The sequence below is a fragment of the Oculina patagonica genome, chromosome 2, assembly GCF_052425735.1.
Source record: "Oculina patagonica isolate OP01 chromosome 2, crgOcupat, whole genome shotgun sequence".
In the NCBI taxonomy this organism is placed as follows: domain Eukaryota; kingdom Metazoa; phylum Cnidaria; class Anthozoa; order Scleractinia; family Oculinidae; genus Oculina; species Oculina patagonica.
Window position 1 is genome coordinate 40,543,173 of NC_135759.1, and position 21,578 is coordinate 40,564,750.

Here is a 21,578-nt window from a genome sequence, read left to right on the forward strand (position 1 = left end):
TCGCTCCCTTACCACTACACTACCACGTTGAATCCGTCAAACCGACGAAAATTAATTTTACACGGTGCCTTTTTTACCTATAGAATAGTAGCACTATATAATTATCTAAAATAAATGTAAATAATTAACAATTATCCTGCCAAATCGCGCGGAGTATCGCCTGATACTTAGCCGACGAGGCCGTAGGCCGAGTTGGCTAAAATCAGACGATATTCCGCAAGATTGAGCAGAATAATTATTTTATTATTCAACAAATTGTCAACGAAACACATTTTGCTGCTAGAAAAACTGTTATTATGCAGCGCTTTACGAGAGTTCGGACGAATCTTTGCAACCTACGTATTTCGCAGGATATCAATTAAGTATGATGACAGATATCGTTACCATTTTGACCATATATGGGCAGCGCGCGCATTTGTTGAATAATAACGCAGGATATCTGTTATGTATGGATGACAGATAACGTTAACATTTTGACCATATATGGGCAGCGCGCTCATTTGTTGAATAATAACGTCTATTATTATACATTGGTGTCACCAGCTTGATTTTGATTGGCTATAAGCACGCAGCTAATTCTTGCTTGCTGTTTCTCTTACGTCATACCTACAGACATTAGATTTTACATATGTAGAAGTGACGTCATACCTACAGACAATAGTTTTATGCATTCAGATTTTGCAGATTTTGTGCGCGCTCTTGTCTTTACAAGTGCAGCTCAGGAATGTGCATAATAAAACAATTATTGGATTCGGTTTTCGCATGATAGCGATAATTATCAAGGCCTCAGTTTCTGTTATCCGCCTCAGCCTTCGGCTTCGGCAGATAACAGAAACTTTGGCCTTGATAATTATCGCTATCATGCTCAACCTCATCCAATAATTGTTAAATAATCACCTTATTAACCGCAATTTCCCTGTCCTCCGAACAGGGGGAGGGGGGGGGAGAATTGGGCATTCAGTACGAGCATCACAAGTGCAACCAGCAAAGGGGGTCTTGGGTGGGGGGGGGGGGCATTCTTCCTTAGAAAAGTATGAGGCATCTATTGTGTACCTGCCTAATTGCCTAGTGTCCCCCTCGTATTTCCACACGGCAAACATGTAAATCAATTTTTTTAAATGTCCGGCTATTGTGACTATGTTTTTACCGTGTCTAAATCAAGTGTATACATATATGTATGTACCTGATAGTACCCTGGTTGGACGTTCTCTATTATAGCAACGCCATATGAGTTGGTGAGGCTTTTAGCTGTTCTTAGAAAGATCCCGGCATTGGACAACAGCATACACTCTGCACCGGGAACTGCGGCCCATTGGACACCTTGAGTTGCATCTTTGACCTGTTGAATTCATAAAACTGGTATTACAATATATTTCACTACAACCCTTTTTTTCTATAAGAATACAGTAAACAAACCCGCGAGTAAGAACATAACACTTAAGAACCTGTAGCCTAAAATTTTTAAATTAGACGCCTTTTTATAAGAACCTATTTAGCCTAAAATTTGGAAACAGGTTGTTATTTTGTAAAATAGGGTGTGTTGATGGTGGCCATATCATGCCATATTGGAGGAGTGAACCAACAAAATGATTTTCCTTTGGAAAAAAAATCATTTTTATGCATGCTTCAGAAAGTTCTTTCGTCGAAGCGATAAAAGAATTAGATAAACTTCGGTAATTTCTTGACATTCTCTGTCTTTGCTATTCTTTGAATGCACGATTTTGGAGTTAAAATATTAAAAATATCTTTGTTTACTGCTATAAATTTGGCTAAAAATCTCAGCCTCGTCAGGCATGTTCCGCCATCTTGGATTCTAGATGTTTTGGTCACATCTAGAATCCAAAACATTTAGAATCCAAGATGGCGAACCATGCCTGACGAGGCTGAGATTTTCAGCGAAATTTTTCCGCGCGATTTGGCAGGATAAATGTTACGACTCAATCAGAACAATTTCCTGCAGCTCGCCTTTAAGATCTTTCATGGTAGATTTTAAAAAAAGCGAATAAAAAATGGAGTAATATTTTATTGCTCTGACAGTCACTGCAAATACCAAGAAAAATCCATCAATTACACTGAATGTCCTGAAACGCTGCGCTGCAAAATCTTCATTTTTTGTCGAAGTTTCTTGTATAAGCAGAAGCTGTAAACTACAAACGTTTCTGTAATGTATAAAGGGCCCTCACCAGTTCATTCATTCATTCATTCGTTCACGTTTGTCAGGAGCTGTAGTTTCTATTGACGATGTAAAATTTTGATTCGACCAAAAAACAACAATTCTGGACAAGAACGGAGCGCACGAAGATTCCCCAAAACTATCACTATGAAAAAATTTTCACGGAATGAAGAAGAGGTTATCTTGCACTAAATTGTTTTGGTTTTAGTTTCATGGCAATCATAACACGATAAAAGTCCTTACACAGAATTCAAAAATCGAAATCAGTGCCGTGGCAATTCTCTCTGTCCAACAAGAAATTTCCCCTCCATGTTAAAATGAATTACGTGCTGTTTAGCACTTCATGATTTGAACTCGTGTTAGTCTGTACCGTGAATCGGTCGCAGCGAAGAATAACAGAATCTTTTTTTTTTTTTCAAGTGTGCTGTGAAAAAATTACATCGATAACGGATGATCAATGTTAGCGAAATACTTCATTATTCGCGCGTCGTTTCGAATCGTGTAAACACGAATGTAGTCTTATCAACAAGAGAAAAAGATCTAGCAGCAAAAAGAAAAGTGTTAATAAACTATGCGAAAGTAAATAACGATTAACAATGTTTGCGGACTAGCGCGCGCTAACTGGACAAACACTGAAATGACAGCAAACACCATGCCGAATGGAAGAAAATAACAACATGGCCAGAACGACTGCGAAGCGACTTACCTGGCATTTGATGGAAATGGTGTTTACTTCGTAGAAAGTCATAGCAAATACCAAAATGAACAAAAACCCGCGTTTAGAAATCTTTTTTCGCATCTCCGAGCGACCGGTGTCACTATGGTATTAAGCACAAATCGGGTACGACATTTTTCGCTTCACATCAATCTTGAACGCACGTACTTAAATCACTTTGCATTTTCGCTAACCATGCAACACAATAGTTTGCGGCTTCCGACGATAGAGGCGTGAAATTTCTGTAACTACGAACAATAACGATTAAAAATTTGCATAACGCTAGCCGACGCTCATTTCAAACAATTCATTTATAGTCCACAAAAGGACAAAAGATGCTGATTTCCAAAGAACAAAAATGACAAAAATGTTTAATTTATTTAAAACCATATTAAATAGTCGTGTAGTAAAATTCCAATATTCTGGTGCCCAATGCAATTTAGAAAAAAGCCCTAAACTAGCTTAAAAATTTCTTATCCGAGCGTAAAAAAACATATTGATGATGATGATGATGATCAACGTTGAATTCTAGCCCTTAGTTTTTTGGTTGAGTTCTCTTTATTTGTTCCCATACATTCCTTTAACATCAGTTATGAGATTTTGGTGTTGCATCAAGATTATATTTGATCGTTGATATTTGCCTTAATTCTCGTCACCTCTCAGTTTGGCTTAATTGTATTGATATTGTGAGGAGAATTTTGAAGTAAATCATTTCGGGTCGTTTCTACCCTAGAGGGCAAGGAAAATGATATTAAAACGTGTCCAAGATGCGATATACAGTCATTTTCTTCGACCTGATAATCCTTTTTAGTCCCTTTATTTCCTGTAAGAGGCCTTATGCGTCCCATGGCGCAAAAAAGATAGTTTGAAGTGGTTAGCTTTTTCAACAACACCAGGTGATAGCCTTCTGCCAAAAAGCTACCCCTAAGTAATTCTAGGTTTATTTTAAATGTTACATCATCTTTTAACTCATGATATCCACATACAAAACTGACATGTCTTATGCTTTTCTTGTGTTATCTAGTTAGACAATTTTCCGATTATGAAATGTCTGGTTTAAGCTTTCACACAAAAGAAAGGGACAAAATTAAAGTGTCGGTGAAATAACGCTCACATTGTCTCAAAAAAAGCTTTGTCGCCTTACCGGATAAGAGGATTAATTTATGAAGATACTGTTGTTGTGTGGAAAATAATTAAAGTGATTAAATTTAGGATACTTTGATAATTTAAAAACTTCGAAAAGCTGATATTTCGAGCCTCAGTCAGCTCAGTTGTTCGTACTGATCTGGGATGAAATCATCACCATTCGTAAAATGCACCTGTAGGTTCTTTCGCCATTTTAAAACACGGTGCAAACATGCCGAGGAGTATATTGCTCGTGTGGTAATCCTGGAAGCGTGGAAATCTAGCGTCAAATAATTGAGACAATAAAAATGAAGCTCAAACTAGACTGGCAGCAGAGAAAGAAAGAAAAAACACGAAACAAGATAAAACAAAACTGAGAAACTTAAAACATGAAATTGTCCAATGGTCTGTCTGAAATTTCACTGTAGCCGGCTGACCACAGAAATAACAAAGGAAACGGGCACTAAAAATGTAATATTTGCACGCTTCCCAGTATAAAGTCCACATCCCTCAAATCTATTTCTGGTGTCTTATTAATCTCATTCTACAGGCTTGAATGTTACGTTTCAGAAACCACATTTCATCTTTACTTCATTTTTTTTTTACATCATCAGCCTCGTACATATTTCGCGTGATTTTTGCACCATTTTCGTAACAAGAAAGCCGTGTATTGGACCACTTATGACAACGCAAAGAATAAACTGCACATCTACATGTAGACTATTCCAGGATCTTTATTGATTATGTTGAAAATCAAAGCCTCCGGTGTGCAGCTTATAAAAATCCAAATAGTGCCATGTGGCACATTATGTTATTAAATGGTCGATGCATTTGAAATTCTGGTACCTAATGGTCATGGCAAGTGCTTCTCAATTCAGTCAATTCAAGTATAAAATAAATATAAGTCAGCTTAACCACCTAAACATCGTTAGCAACTTTTGTTTTTAAAAAACTGTACTGGGGGCTGCACATCACACTAAATAGTGAAACCCAAATATATCGAAGTGCCAAAGTACAAGTTCTGTTTCTTAACATTTTAATGGTATTAGTAACTTTGACTGGGCTGAAGATTATCATTTGTTGTACCAGGACTTCAATAAACAGGGGTTCAATTACATCATCATTCCAATGTATTTAGAGGTTTTTCTAACATTTATTGATCTAGAAAAAAAAAACGTAATGTGGACTTTTCGCTCTTATCTCTATCAAATTATATGGAAAAAAAGACGATTTGATGCACAGATGAGTCTCAAAATGAGGCTTAAAGGGTTATTATTGTTTCCCCAGTAACGAGACAACTAATTTTCGTAAAATACGCATCATATTATCCCAGTATCTAACATTATAGGTATGCAATGTATGTGGAAAACTATTTAGGTGTGATAATTTGTATGCATAACAGACCTACAATGCTAAATAATCAGACAGCTGCCTATCATACAGACACCTTGTTAATACAGTTGAATCCCGATAACTCGAACCCTCAGTAACTCAAACTCCCGCTAACTCGAACGTTTTTCAATTCCCCTGCAGGTCATTTTCTTACTAATTTTACCCTCAATAACTCAAACTCCTGATATCTCGAATCTTTTTCGATTTCCCTTAAAGGTTGGATTTATCGGGATTCGACTGCATGACCATGTTCTGTTGTCCCTATTGTTTCTGTATAAATGGAAGTTGGACAATAATTTTAAGGTTATTTACTGTAAACCTGTAGATACCTCTTGGGGTTAAATTGAAATTGAGCCACACCCACCACACACCATTTGGTCAGCTCTTTTAACAGTTTCTTTTAAAATTCGCGACAAGCATCCTTGACAATGACAATGTACAGGAATCCCCTCAATATCAAACACACCACTGCGATAAACAACTTCAAACAATATTTAATGCATTTCTCCATTTTCTAGACAAAGTTACCTTTTTGCCACATGTTTCCAAAGTAATACCTCCTCTGAAGTGAAAGTATACAGTCAGAATTTATTTTTAATGAATTCTAGGACAAGAGGAAACACAACTTTCCTTGACGCAGTAATGTTTTCCTGATCATACGCAAAACAGTTTTGATAACATTCACTGAACTGTCTTAATTTAAGCTCCCCTGATGTACACAAATGTTCTGCAATTTTTCTCCTTGCATCTTCATGTGGCCCACACACAACAATCTGTCTTCTAGGAGGGTCGTCAAGACTTTCCACAAAGTATAGAAACATGATTACCAGTACATCTAGAGATGCTAACTGACAGTATTCTGATAAGCTCTGTTGAACTTGTGTTCTTGAGAAGAAGTCGCTCAGTGATAATCCACTTATTGAGCTGATACCGACATTCAGCTCTTTATTGTCAGGAACAGGTAAAGCTTTGTAGTCTTTCCGCAGAAGGTCCAAGGTAGTCAGGCCAGATACATCAAATTTTGCTGTTTGGTGAATGAAAGAAAAATGTCAAATCTACTTATAAATTAATTAATTAATTAATTTAATATTTATTTATTTACCATATTCAGAACAATGAATTGGAACAGAAAGTGTCCATTCACACTTCAAATGCTAACAAATTTAAAGATATTCAAGAAGTAAATCACCCAATGTTATGACTTTTCAAAAAATTCATCAGGGATCATTTTGGTTTGACGGATGTTGATTTATAATTTGTGTTGTTTCCATGGAAACCATGTAACAAGTTTGCACAGTTACTGCATTTATTCAATTAAGCGCCCTGGGCGCTTATTAAATTTTTGGACCTTAAGGGTGGGCGCTTATTCAAGGTGGGCGCTTATTCAAGGCTGGGCGCTTATTAACTTTTGCCATTTTTTAGCAAGTAGTACGTTTATTTTGCAAGAAAACTCTGTATAATAACTAAACGTGAAGGTGTACCAAAGCTGAATTTTAAATGTGCATTGAAAGTTTCAGTAAAAGACTAAAAAAAACTTGGTCTTTGGGATATTCTCTCTCAACAATAATCAAAATTCCTCTTGTGTCTAGCTAATTTTAGGCGAGTGGGAGTGGGCGCTTATTCGAGGCTGGGCGCTCATTAACTTTTCCTACCTACAGGGTGGGCGCTTATTCGAGATTGGGCGCTTAATCGAATAAATACGGTACTATAGCTCTACGAAAGTTTTGCTTATTTAACATTCTTGTATTAATCTTAGTTTGAGGTAAATATATTAAAAGCAGTTCTTTGTAAAAACGAAAAAGAAAAGGAAATGCACCATGACACTAATTAAAATAACAATTATATTTACATGAAATTATATCAGACTTAATAAGTGTTAACTTGGCATGGTATAAGTGTTATTGGGTCATTATTTTTCCTTTTTGTGCCTGTTGCAAGACATTTGAAGCACAGGCTAAAATGTACTTCTAGCCTTTTAAACACTTCAAAACGAGTACTTCTGATTGTGGGTCAAATTAGGGTGGAGAAGCAACTCTTGCAATGTTTCATGCTGCAACTGCTACACAAGAGCCCAGAGGGGGGGGGGGGGGGTACTCCGGCCTGTAAATGATGGGGATGATCGAATGGAGGCAAAACTCAGGACCCAAAAAAATCCCTTAGTCTTCTGACATTACCCAAAAAAATCCCTGGACCAAAAATAACCCTCCAAAAAATCCCTTGTCAAATTACCCCTAAATTGCCAGGAGGGGCCATCATATAACACAAAGAAAATCATAAAAAATCGAACGCTGTTGTGTGTTTATTCATCATACCATAAATACGCCAAGGCCCTGTCAAGGCACTTTAGTTCGTTTTTAATACCCAAAAAAATCCCCTATTTTAATCAAGTCACCCAAAAAAATACTTGCCAAATTCTCCAACCCAAAAAAATCCCCGAATCCAAAATTTTAAACCCAAAAAAATCCTTCGATCATCCTCGTCACTTACAAGCCGGAGTACCCCCCCCCCTGGGCACGAGAGGAGCTTACGAGAGCTGCTACATGACTGACAGCTTACGAGAGCTGCTACATGACTGACATTTCAACTAACCTGCGCTAACAGATCTGTAAAGTTCATCAAGTGCCACAGGATACTTATTGTGCAGCTGCTGAACGATTTCTTGGTCTTTGTCAGTGACTCGTCCAGCTCTAGAATCCAGGTTTACTGTGTCCAGAAGTATTGTTCCTACTAAGAGGCTAGTTATTTGGCTGTCCAACACATCCATTGCCAACAATCTCTCAGCCACAAGTGAGGAGCAGGATCCCACAAGTTCAATTTTTTTGTTGACTTTTAAATTGGTTGGCCACTGATCTTTGTGATGGTCTGAAAAATGAGAAGTAGAAATTAAAGGGCTAAAAAGAGGGCTATTAAAGGACTTTACAGTAAAGTGTGCAAGAGCTATAAAAGCCTTTTTACCAGTATTGATCATTAACTTGCTACAAAGAACAAAAAAAAGATGGTCGTTAAGTATTCTGAGTGAAACAGGAGTGGATGTCCAAATTTTCAACATGATCCAATCATTAATGTTAATGGTGTGGTGGCCTTATGGTAATGTGCTGGTCTCCGGATTGAGCAGTCCGGCTTCGAGGCCTGGCTGGGGTCATTGTGTTGTGTTCTTGGGAAAGACACTTCACTCTCATAGTGCCTCTCTCTGCCCAGTTGTATAAAATTAATGGGCACTTTGGCAACATAATGCTGGGGGTACCCTGTGTTGGACTAGCATCCCATTCATGGAAGGGAGAAGAAATATTCCTAGCAGGGCTCGAGACTAACTTTTTTGCTAACTAGCCTAGTGGCTAGTGACACCTTTGATTTCACTAGCCAAAACCAATATTCTACTAGCCAGAACTTTCAAGCATGGTTTTCTTTTTTTTTTTCTCCCAAACCAACGGGGACAAAAGACAGTGACAAATCGGACAAAATAGGTTTATCTTCCCAAATCCATGGAAAGTCTGTGTTCTATGAAGACAAAAACTTGCGTTTTCATGGAGGCACTTTGCTGTCTTCATTGGGTCTTTTCCTTGCTTTTTTTGCTCCTACCCACTGCAGAATAATCTCGGGTATCCAACGTAACTGAATCTTAAATGTGTACATGAAAGCTTTTTTGGAAAGCGTTCACGTACGCGACCTCTCACCCTCATTGTTCATGCAATCTTACCAGATCACTGATTAACGTTACAACCTACACATAATGTTCGATTTCCCAGGCTGGCTAATAATTAGCAGTAGCAGTTTTCTTTCACTTGTTGCTTTTGTCACCAGAAAGTCCTAAAAGTAGCTATCAATGATCGTTTGTTCACTTTTCGGTAACTTTAGCTTGTCCACATTCTTTGATATACGTCAACAGTGTATGTCATAAAAAATGTTGTGGTTATTCATCGTGGTAGAGTACAATAATAAAGTATTATTTCGTTTGTCTCACGACGTAGTCACGTGTGATGGAGATCGCAACGTTTCGACTGCATACTGCTAGTCTTCATCAGGCGATAAGGTCGACTGGTTGTGCGTTAGCTTATAAAGCACACGGCTGCGCTGTGATTGGTTGGTTTTCAACAGCTCTGATTGGTGCATTTCGATCCTCAGTGTTCTGCATGCTGGCGTACTGTTGCTCCCTCGGCGGTCCGCAGTCGTACAGTTCTCCTGTTGTTGTGTTTTTGTGTGTGTGTGTGTTTTTTTTTTTTGCTAACCTCTACATGGAGAGCTTTGAGGAGCAGGCAATAGCTTCATCATCCTACAAACCTAAGATATGGAAACGCTACGTAGACGATACCTTTACCATCTTGGATCGCAAGAACGTCGATAGCTTCTTACAACATCTTAACAACCAGCAGCCTTCCATTCGCTTCACCATGGAAACAGAGAGTGACAGCAAACTTGCCTTTCTTGACACCGCAGTTTTGAGAGAACCAGACGGCCGCCTCACCACCAGCATATACAGGAAGCCTACACACACTGATCAATACTTAGCGTATGATTCACATCACCCTCAATCAGTAAAACGCGGTATTGTAAAGTGTCTTTACGAACGCGCTAAACGCCTTGTAACAAAACCATCTGTAATCTCCAAGGAGAAAAAACATCTGTCATCTGTTCTTGTATCTAATGGTTATCCTTTATACTCGTGAATGCATAATGAACGAGTATAGTGGAGAAGTTGAGCCATCCGTCCATCCTTCCATCCATGTTAACATTATGCAAATTAGGTATGCTCACAGGCGCTTTCTAAATTTCGTTTCCCTCGGCTGTGAATAAAAATACAGCTTTACAAAGGTATCATTTCAAAGAAATAAGTGTAGAAAATACTTCACCCCTGTAAATGAGAAACAATCGTTTCCCAAACGATGAAGTATTGCCTTTTCTTATATAATGATCGCGAACATTCGGAAACGATGACCAGCGACTTTATGTATGTGTTATTAAAAGACTGGGAAGGTTAGAGCACGGCACTATTTATTAAAGAATAATCAGTAAAAGAGTAACAAAACTCTATACAAGAGAGATATGTATATATTATCCGTGGAAAAAAAAATAAGAAGAAAAAAAGAATTTTAGCCACAGGGTATGAGAGTCGATCCCGGGTCGCACGCTTTAGAACGCAGAGCTGTACCACTGAGCCATCGGGTTGCTAAGCAATTAAAGTGATGAAAAAAGTAATTCTTATACCTAAGCGACCTGTTATATGTTCACCCTCTTTAAATAAAGTTGATTATTATTATTAATCCCTATAATGAATATTTTCCATCGATACTATACTGTTCAAAGGAACGATTCAAATATATCTAACGCATTCACGAGTAGGTCAAAGACCTCTTTGATTCTTTCTTGCAGAAGATCACCAAGACTAGAAAACTGAACACCAGTGCTGAACCCGTGGCTGAGTTTAAATCTACTGCCGTTCTACCTTATGTCAAAGGTCTTTCTGAGCAACTTCGCCGCTGCCTACAACAACAAGGCGTACGCGCTGTTTTCAAGTAGGAAACTACACTGCGATCACAACTAGTACGGCCGAAAGACGCTGTTGATTCGACTAAGCAAGATGGCGTTGTTTACAGGATTCCCTGTGAATGTGGCAAAGTTTACATCGGCGAGACTGGAAGACCTATGCAAGATAGGATCAAAGAACACGACCGGGACATCCGACTCGCACGCACCCAGACTTCCGCCGTTGCAGAGCATACCAACAACACCGGACACTACCCGCTTTGGAATGAGGTAAAGTTAATTGATCGTGACTCGCACTGGTACACACGCCGGGTCAAAGAGGCGATTCACATAAGACTTCACCCTAATAATATCAACAGGGACAGTGGAATTGAAATTCCTGAAGCATGGATGCCCACGATCAAAAAACACAACAACAGGAGAACTGTACGACTGCGGACCGCCGAGGGAGCAACAGTACACCAGCATGCAGAACACTGAGGATCGAAATGCACCAATCAGAGCTGTTGAAAACCAACCAATCACAGCGCAGTCGTGTGCTTTATAAGCTAACGCACAACCAGTCGACCTTATCGCCTGATGAAGACTAGCAGTATGCAGTCGAAACGTTGCGATCTCCATCACACGTGACTACGTCGTGAGACAAACGAAATAATACTTTATTATTGTCAACAGTGTACTTGTTAGTTCTGTTCTCTCAGAGTCATTTCAATTTGCGTTTTTTTTCTCACAAAACTGAGTGCCTGAAATTTTCACTAGCCATTTTGTCCAGTGAAAGTCAAAAATCTACTAGCCAAAACTGCATTTCTACTAGCCTTTGGCTAGTTGGCTACCGTTAGTCTCGAGCCCTGCCTAGCCACTTAATGCCACAGAATATAAACTCCGGCAAGTATGGGCCACTTGGCTCGAGACTTCCCCTATTTATTAAAATAATGACCTCTAATCATGATCACCAGCACAATAAGTTGGTTGGGGCACTTATTACAGGTATGTTCTCTTTGCCACTTCGAAAATTTCCCCTTTCTGTCTCTGCAATGTTGTTTACTCTTGGTTTACATTGAGAGGGCAAGGGAGGGCTCATCTGTCCCAACAAATGGGCTTTCTTTTGTTCATGCAGCTAGTCTCCTGTGACTCTATCAGCACTGTTGAGTCACAGCATCTGACTGCATTCTGGTGTGTGGAAGATTGCAAATCCCATGCTTGTGATAAATGGATTACAAAATATTTACTACTATGTTCACTAATAATTATTGTGTAAATCTATAGACATGCCACCTGGATCAAGACTACCTTAAAACGTACAGATCTGATCGACCACCATCTTCACCTTCACCTTCCTTAGTTCTAACAGCGGAACATCCAGTTCAGCTCATTTGCTGTTAGACTTGCCCCAAGTCGACTCTTTGGAGCAAGTCTAATTTGCTGTAATATAGCAAGTAAATATACACCTACCCAAGATTTCAACCACTGCAACATCCATGTGTTTTTGTGTTTGAGCTAAAATATTATGATCCACTAAAACAAGCTTCAATCTCTTTGTTTTCAACAAGTTTTGCAAGTCCACATCTTCTACAAATGTGAAAAAACTAGGATCAAGTTGAAATCTCTTGAAAAGGAACACTGCTTCAGTTCGCAGGCAAAAGTCTTCCTTGGGTATGTTGAACACTGGAATAACAGCTGATTGTCCTTCTGGAACACCAACCAGTGTCTTCAAAAGAATTATAATTAACATTTATTATTGATTATGTTGTAGTACAAAATGGTAAATGACCCTATTTGGGAAAACCGGGCTTAACGAAAATAGCGTTGTAACGAATTATCAATGCATTTACAATGCTTTGATAATGCATTTACAACGCGTTGATAATGCATTTACAACGCATTGGAAATGATTCTCAACGCATTCACAATGTTATTCAGTCCGTTGTGAAAACGTTGGAAATGTTCGAAAAAATTTAGTAACGAATAAAAGATGTTTCTTGACGTGTTGGCTGCTTTTTCCAACGTTAAAATGGGAATGTTTCGCAAAAGGTTGAAATACTGGAAAATATTTCGCTCTGTTTCAATAAAGACGTCAAAATTCGGCATCAGAGAGAATTTGATTTTATTTAACTAAGAGAATATAAAAAGTTTTTTTTTAAGAACTGCAAGCATAAAGAGCCAAGACCACGAAAATAATAATTATGTTTCGCTCCCGAACTCATACCGCGCCGTGCGTGACTTGTTGGATGACATGAACCGTCCCAACAATGTTTATCCCAGCACTAATTAATATTTGATAAAGTGTAACATTTTTACTCGGCAAAGGCATTTAAGAGATTTTTATGAGACATAAAGTCTTCTGTTTAAAGTTTTCTGCGTTTGTAAACTGGATGAAACTGAACGGTTTACAAATCTTTTCAGAAAAATCTAAAAAAGAATTTATACGAGGCAGACACGGCAGACAATGTAGCGCCGCATGACTGTTTACCCGTCGCAATTACTATCACAACCAAGCAAACTGAGAGATGGGGTTAAAATCATTTATTGCAAAGAAAAATAAAGCACATGAAACACCCGGGAGAGGTGGGTGGGATGTTCTCGCTTACAAGGAGTCACAAGATATGAACCACTCGATACATAGGCGTTCATCTTATAGAGCTTATCTAAACACACATATTGCTAAGCTATCTATTACGGAAATTCCGATCATATATTAATTACACCTTTTAACCAAAATGTTAAAACACTCAATTACTATCACAACCAAGCAAACTGAGAGATGGGGTTAAAATCATTTATTGCAAAGAAAAATAAAGCACATGAAACACCCCAAACCCAAAGGGAAAGAAAATATATAGATAGATGTGTAAAAATTTGGATAGATTAAGTGGATGGAGAAAGCCTGTTTGTGATAGAATTGAGGATTTTAAATTTATTTTCATTAGACAACGTAAGGTAAACTAAGTAGGCGTCACTCTTCCAATCGCCTTGTGCTTTGATAAATGCGGTGGGAGCTTCGTGGGAGAAAGCGAATGTCGCACCTCCCCTACGGAAACTGTGCGAAGAGTAGTTAGCAGAGTTTAATCCAATCGCAGAAAGCGAAGCCTTGATAAATGCATTATACTGATGAGCCAAAATAGGCTTGTTTACCCCCCGTTCGTTACAAACAAATAAAGGTGATCGAGGCGATAGCTGGACACTGGCTAAATACTCTTTGAGTGCTGTTACAGGGCACAGAGGTGAGCCAGGGATACGGGGCAATGGAATTTCTAATACCCGTTCCCTAAATTGTATAGTTTTGGTATGCGTGATGCGCAATAAGACCCCCTGCGCGGTGAAAGTCACGCTAGATGGCGTTAAGTAACAAGCCCGAGAATCATCGATATCGGACAACTTGTAAGGCACTAAATTAGATATTCGCAAGAAGGAAAAGAAAGCTACTAAAAATAAGGCGCGCATACAAACATGCAAAGGATTATCGTAATCGAAATGATTAAACAACTGGAAAAGAATGCTTATGGTGATCGGCTCTTTTCGAGCGATACAATCGCCTAAGATCCGACGAATCGCTCGCTTGGCAAGATAAACATCATAATCCTGGAGAAAAGCGAGACTGGCACCGAACGAGCGATTGATATGGGTAATGATACCTAAATAATTAATCACTGAACGATACGATGACAATGATCGCGACAGAAAAACCAAATAAAACAAATACACGGACTTGGATACCGGAAACGGCTTGAAATCGTAATACTGGCAAAACATTAAGTAACTATGCAGATAAGTTCGCATTGAACGCTTCGTGGAATCACGAAATGCGTGAGTCTGAATAATGCCCAAACACTGCTGCAAAGCGTCCTTGGGATCTGCGAAAGAAAAAAATTTAAACAAACGACGAGATCAATAGAAATAATCAAGACGCTTATCGCCAAACGAAAATAAGCTAATAGCGTTACTGATGATAAGAATTATTCTAAGAGTCAATCTACAATAAACGTGAACATAGAATCCTCTGGGAAGACCTGGCGGAGATCTAAAGTGGCTATGGCGTGCTCTACGTAAGCCACGTGCGCGTCATCTAAATGATAACGGCTCAACGCGTCGGCCAAACTGTTAGCTTTGCCACTAATGTGGCGCGCAGTCAGGTGGATATTGTTAAAAGCCAACAACAACCAAAGGTCTCGAAGACAGCGTTGCATGAAAGGATCCGACGAGCGTTGATTATTGAGCGCGTACACGCTAACTTGATTGTCTGTCAAGATCTCAACATTACAACCACGCAATCGATCCTGCCACAATTTGAGTGAAACGAGGATAGTGAGCAGCTCTAATTGGTTGATGTGTAAAGCCTGACGAGCGATAAAAGGCGGGAAATTCGCGTGGAAAAACTCTCCGAAACAAACGGCCCCACAGGCATCAAGGCAAGCGTCACACGCGAAAAGATCCGGGTTGGACACCGTCACGCTCGTGGGAATCACAGAAACACCGTTGTAATGTTCGAGAAAATGTTTCCACCATAGAAGGTCCCCGCGGATTGTGTCACTAATAGGATATAATCGATTCCTAGGGTGGGCGAAGCACAAGCGTAATGCGTTAATTAAACGACAACTGAAGGCTCGTCCGGGCCGGACACACGCAGTTACGAAGGCCAGCTTCCCTAGCAGCTGTTGAAGTTCTCGTTTAGAGAAATGTGTTTTAAGTAGCCACGAAGATAGAATATCCTGAAGCTCCTGTAGCCGAAACTCTGGGACCGTCAATGTCATGGATAGTGTATTAACGCAAACTCCTAAACAAATCATTTCGTGAGTCGGAGGAGTGTCTTTGTCAGGCGATGATTGTAAACCGAGCTCTGAAAATAACTGAGTCATGCGATCGAAAGATTGATCAGCAAGTTCCGGTTTTTCTGCTCCGTAAAAGTCGTCAATATAGACATCGACTAGGATTCCCTCTTCATTCAGGATAAAGGCGACCGATTTAGTTGTCCGTTGACAAGCTAGTGTTGCAGAGCGTAAACCGAAAGGCATGACAGTGTGAAAATAAAACTGGCCATCGACGCACATTCCGAGGAGATGATAATCATGGGGGTCCACAGGGATTTGCCTGTACGCACGTTTGAGATCTTTTTTGAATATAAGGCAACCGGGTCCCTTGCGATTTATGAACTCAACGAGTCTATCAACGCCTGGTAAACGCAATTTAAATGGTTGAGTCAAGTATTCGTCTCGCGTGATTCCATCATTAACAGATTGCCCAGCAGGAAAGCTAAGGTCGTGGACCACGCGCGGAACACTCGAATCGCGTTTGGGCACGCTCTGAAGCGGAGAAATAACACAATCTGTGCTAAAAGGATTGTTCCGAAAAGGTCCAATAATTGCTTTGTGTTTGAGTTCTTGTGCGATGTAGTCTTGAAGGAGCGCAGGGTTCTGACATGCAGAAGGATGATTGATAAGCGTGGAGCGCGGAATTTGATCTGAGGAGTAATTGATCGGCCAGCCGTACTGCAAAAACTTAGTAACAATAACATCATGATAGTCCTGGAGATAATAGTTCCAACGTTCTAAATTAAACGCTGTCGTTAATGTACGTCTCGCTCCCACAAAGTTGTAGTGGGAACCAGCTCTCACGGAGTCCGCAAGAGCGACCTGGAATGTTAGTCATTCCCTCGTAGAATCTGTGCTACTTGTCGTACTCGGTATTGGAAATTTGCGTTTAGGGCAATGTAACATAGGGTGGTCTGTCACATCACACACGCGACACCGGTGGTTAGTGGAATACGTGGAGCTGGTCGTTGTGCAATTACATTTAAATGTATAGTTCCAATCACGGCAATATTTCTCTTTCTTTTCACGATTTAGTCGTTGAGATTGGGTCTGCGGAGCCCCTTGATTCGGTGACTGAGTGGCAGACGTGCGTGGTTGCGTGCGGAGATCCTGGTGCGTGAAAAACGTCTGTGATTTCTCACGAATGGCATCACAATCCGACCACGAAAGCCTCCCTTGATCGATTGCTGTGGCAATCGACAAGTGAAAACTCCTAACACTTGACCAGCTATACGTAGAGGCGCGCGCCATAAGCAACTGAAGATGGTTTGTCAGCGCTGGTTTGCTGGCTTCAGGTTGCTGCTTTTGGAATTCTAAGAAACCGTTCACAAAATCTGGAAGATCTAAAGATTCGTATGTTATCGTACCTTTAGATGAAAAGACGAAGTTGTGGGGAAGCGTCGACCCAGCTTTCTTTTTATCCCGGAGCTGCTCCAATGTGGGGATCAGTGCGGTAGGTGTGTTAGCTGGGGTGGAGGTCAATGCGGCCTGTAGTAAGCGGGGTCGTCCTGAAGGCGGAGTCTCCGGCACTACAGAAGCACTCTTGACTTTCTCCAACTCTAACTGGGCCTTTACGATTTCCAATTCCATTTTGAGATTTTGATTCTTGAGCCTTTCGAGCTCTAGAAGAGAGTCAGGCGATGATGCGGGAGGTAGCTGGGGCGGTTGTTTGGACGTTTCTGGTTTTCCTGCTTTTCCCGCGGATTTTGCGGCAAGTCGTTTCGACTTTCTAGGACGGGCGCCACCAGCTTCAAGGCTTGCAGCGTCCATAGATGCCATCAGGGCAGTAATGTTGTCGATGTCGTAAACATAATCATCTTTTTCATGCTTACCGGCCATCACGAAGGTTAAAAGAGGTGCTGGATAAAGGACAAGCACGAAGGATGAAAGGATGTTCTCGCGAAGGATGTTCTCGCTTACAAGGAGTCACAAGATATGAACCACTCGATACATAGGCGTTCATCTTATAGAGCTTATCTAAACACACATATTGCTAAGCTATCTATTACGGAAATTCCGATCATATATTAATTACACCTTTTAACCAAAATGTTAAAACACTCTAAAAAAATTAAAGTTTGCGCCTTTTATTTTTATGCTGTTTTATTGCAACGGCCAGCGAAGCGAAGCTTTTATTGATAACTTAACATCAGACGGGTTTAATCGGCACCAGTAATGGAGAGTTGTGGTCGCCAAATAAAATATATTTATCTTCAGAACTTGTTGCGTGCACGCGGTCGAATGTCATTTGAAACTCAGACATGCAGCATGATTTCATTCGACGCCGCTTCGAAGTTTATTATACATTTATAGCGTTTCGCAAAATTACAGAAATAGTCCGTGTATTTTGATGAGTTTCTTCTCCAAATTTAAAGCGAAATTAATGATGCGAGTGGCTTTATAATACGTTGTAGAGAATTTCGAAAACTGGCACAACAGTCCCTCGGGAATAGTCCCGTGAATGCTCGGTGATTTCGTTTTCGAATGTTTCAAAACACGTTAAAAATATTTTGAAAATATATTAAATTGATTTTGCAACGCATTTCGTTTTCGCTGAGAAACATTTCAAAACGCTTTTCTTCAACGCATATTCAATGCATTGAAAGTGTTCTTCAACGCGTTTTCAATGCATTGAAAATGTTCTTCAACGCATTTTCAACGCGTTGAAAATGCATTTGCAACGCGTTGAAAATGCATTTCCAACGGAAAAACGGCACAACGCTATTTTCGTTAAGCCTGCTTTTCCCAAATAGGGTCATTTTGTTTAATATTCACTATCATTTATTACCATCCACCACAACAAAGGAAATAACCAAATGGTACCAAGGGTAAAATCAAACCACAACATACCTTATCACATGAAATATTCGCGGCACATTAATTTCGCGATTTTGAGGTGCCCATATTTCGTGACACTTAAATTTTGCAATTTTGGCGAAAATTTTGTATTTTGAATCATTTAATTTCGCGTTTTTGAGTAGGACACCATTTACATTTCCTTGGTAATATTATTCAACATGACCTTGAATTAAATAAAACAACTTTATCAAAGCAACAATAAGGTCTAAATTAACAAAAACGCAACGGCGGGAATAAATGTCAACAGTAACAACAGAGCAGTTCTCAGTTCATGTTTGTACGTGAATTATTGTTCTTGAGTCAATTGACCACAACATCCATTTACATTGAAAATTCCTTCCTTCAGTGATACTAAACTCGTTCTTTCTTGTTTATTGAGATAATGCGAGTCACTTAATTTTCACGTCATGTTATGTTCATGACACTTATTGTTCACATCACTTTAATTTTGGGATTATTTTTGAATTGCGAAATTTGCGAAATTAATGTGTCATGAAAATTTCATGTAATAAGGTATACAATATACTGATTTTGCATTGACTTGTATCATGTATAGACCCTGGGAAGCATTCTTATTAATTTTATCCATTGTTAAGGTCAGTGTTTGTCCTTAAGTGGTTAGGGTTTTCTTTTTTAAAGGTGTTTCAGGTAGATGCAAGCTGTCTCATCATGTTCAGGATTTTTGGTCAGGACAGAAATTTAGTTATCAGTAACTAAAATACTGTCACTTGTTACTCTGTTTGATTGATCTCACCTTGTAAATAGTGAATGCATAAACAAGAGATGACACCATTGAATCAAGATCACAAGCTTCATTGCCTAGCACAACATGAACCTCGGCAAATTGAGATATGTTCTGCACACAATCCTAATGTAAATATAACAGAAATAAATAAATAATATAAAAAAAATCTGCGTCTTGACAGGACTTTTGCTGAGGTTAATTTTTACTCTTCTTCTTTAGGCTGTCAGTTCCATTTACAATCAACATTGAAAATGAAATCGATGAATGAAATATTTTAAGAATGTATGAAGTTGTGCATTCATGCGTGAAGCACGTTGACTGTAAGATGGCAGACTGTAGTTGTCCACATGTTCCCATAGTCTTATTTTTGATTAACCAGTGAACTCACATGTTAAACATCTCTTGGCACAGTTCATTCGTGAACATACTACCATTTCGTGCTACCATGAAGGCTAACTTTTTTTCTGTGTTTTTTAAGTGTAAAACATTCAATTTGTCTAGACAAATTGTCGCGTTTTGCAAGTAAACCATTAACCAGAAATGTAAAGGCGCCCTTTGCTGTCGAACATTCATTTAAAGAAATATACAAAGTCAACACAAAAGTTTTCAAAACCATTGTTTCATGTGCAGAAACACACAGGCGGAGCTGTCAAACTTGACATATTGGTGCTCCAAAGGTTAATTGGTTCAGTAAATAATAAAGATGGAAAAGTTTTAGCTTGGTGATAGATAGCAAAGATTTTTTCAACAAAGACACCAGCATGGGACAAAGAATAATTTTTCTTTGTACCATGCTGGTGTCATTATTGAAAAATACATCTTTACTTGATTGGTTCAGTTGAATAACGCAACAGTTTGTCTAGACAAACTTGAATCTTTTACTTGTGAAAAAACACGGAAAAAAGTTGGCCATTCACGGTAGCTTGAAAATAGTTGTAATTTATGCAGTCAAGTGTTATGGATCAACATATTCATTTGCTATTCCAATTCTTTTCTATTCAAATTGGTGATTCAGGTGAGGGGTTTCTGGTGTCAAAAGAATTGTTCAGGGAGCACCCCTTCCTCAGGGATGCTCACTGAAAATTTGGATAGGTGTGAACTGCCAACATCTTAAAACCCTTACCCTATTGTTCGTTTCTCGTTCTGTCCTGAAAACCCTAAGTGATACCAAAACCTTGCACTTACACCCCAGAGACAAGGAGCATTTTCTTCTATTTTCTTTCTATTCTTTCATATTGGAGTCCCCCCCCCCCCCCCCACCTCCCCCAAAGAATACACCCTTCCACGTGTTTTTCCATCTTTTGATATTTGGTCAGGTAGCAAAAATCTGTTGAGTACTGCTGAAAAGAGCACCTTATAATTAATAAAACGGCCAAGTTTGTGAGTCAACTTCTAAAATTACAGTTATACATAGCTTCGCAAAGTCGGGTAAATTTACAGAGACTTGCAAGCCAAGCTGGCAGGGGGGGAGGGGGGCAAGTTTGTAGCCATATTTTTCGCAATTTTGCAAAATATGACTCTCGTATGGGCCATGTTCTTAATTTTAAGGTGCTCTTTCCAGAAGTGTCGATAGATTTTCGCTACCTGGCCCCTAAGCGTAAGCTTTAATATCTGCAGTTGAAAAACAAACAACTCTCCTTTTGATCCCGTTCCAATGTTGAGTCAATGTTGACCTGCAATTAGCCCGTTTTTCACACTAGTGCGATCGATTATGACAAAGATGTCATGAAATCATAACTAGCACTTATTGCTTTAAATGAAGAAAACAATAAAGTGATAAAATGCTAGAATGTTTACCTTTGAAAACTTGAGAAATGCCTCCATTTTGTTAAGCGACGACTGGCGGGAAATCAACTGGGGCCCAGACCCTTCGAGACTGAACCGCTGAAACGCAGCGGAAGACTGGCAGATCGAGATGCTGAAGTTCGAAGATGGGCAGGCAAATTTTAGTACCAGCGAAAAGCACTGTACTATTTAAACTGGCAGTTTTTCTTGATACTGGAGTTAAAATAAGAGAATAATAAGGCTCGTTCTAGAAAACGACTCAGCCACTTCAGAGGCATCAAAATAACACAAGTGCAGGGTAAGGTAAGCAACTTTTTATTTCAATCCTTTACTACAAGTGTATTTTAGAGCGATTTTCAAACCATTCTCATACATTCTCTGAAATGGCTCAAAATGTAATGCAATAATTATTGTTTCGGATCACAAACAACGTCTGGGTCGCCTGTGCTAATACCAAACTTCCCATTTACAGCAGGAGGCGGGGAGAGGGGGGGGGGG

General features: G+C 39.4%; 1 protein-coding gene across 1 annotated transcript; it reads right to left on the reverse strand.

Moving 5' to 3' along the window:
• Nucleotides 1-5,923: 5,923 nt before the first annotated feature.
• On the reverse strand, nt 5,924-21,127 carry LOC144641535 (exopolyphosphatase PRUNE1-like). The gene is made up of 5 exons (XM_078500547.1): nt 21,093-21,127; nt 19,305-19,418; nt 12,339-12,594; nt 7,995-8,267; nt 5,924-6,429 (listed from the first exon to the last, which is right to left on the reverse strand). Exons 1-5 carry the CDS (start codon nt 21,117-21,119, stop codon nt 5,987-5,989), a joined length of 1,113 nt encoding a protein of 370 aa, XP_078356673.1. The 5' UTR covers nt 21,120-21,127; the 3' UTR covers nt 5,924-5,986.
• Between the last annotated feature and the right edge of the window lie 451 nt (nt 21,128-21,578).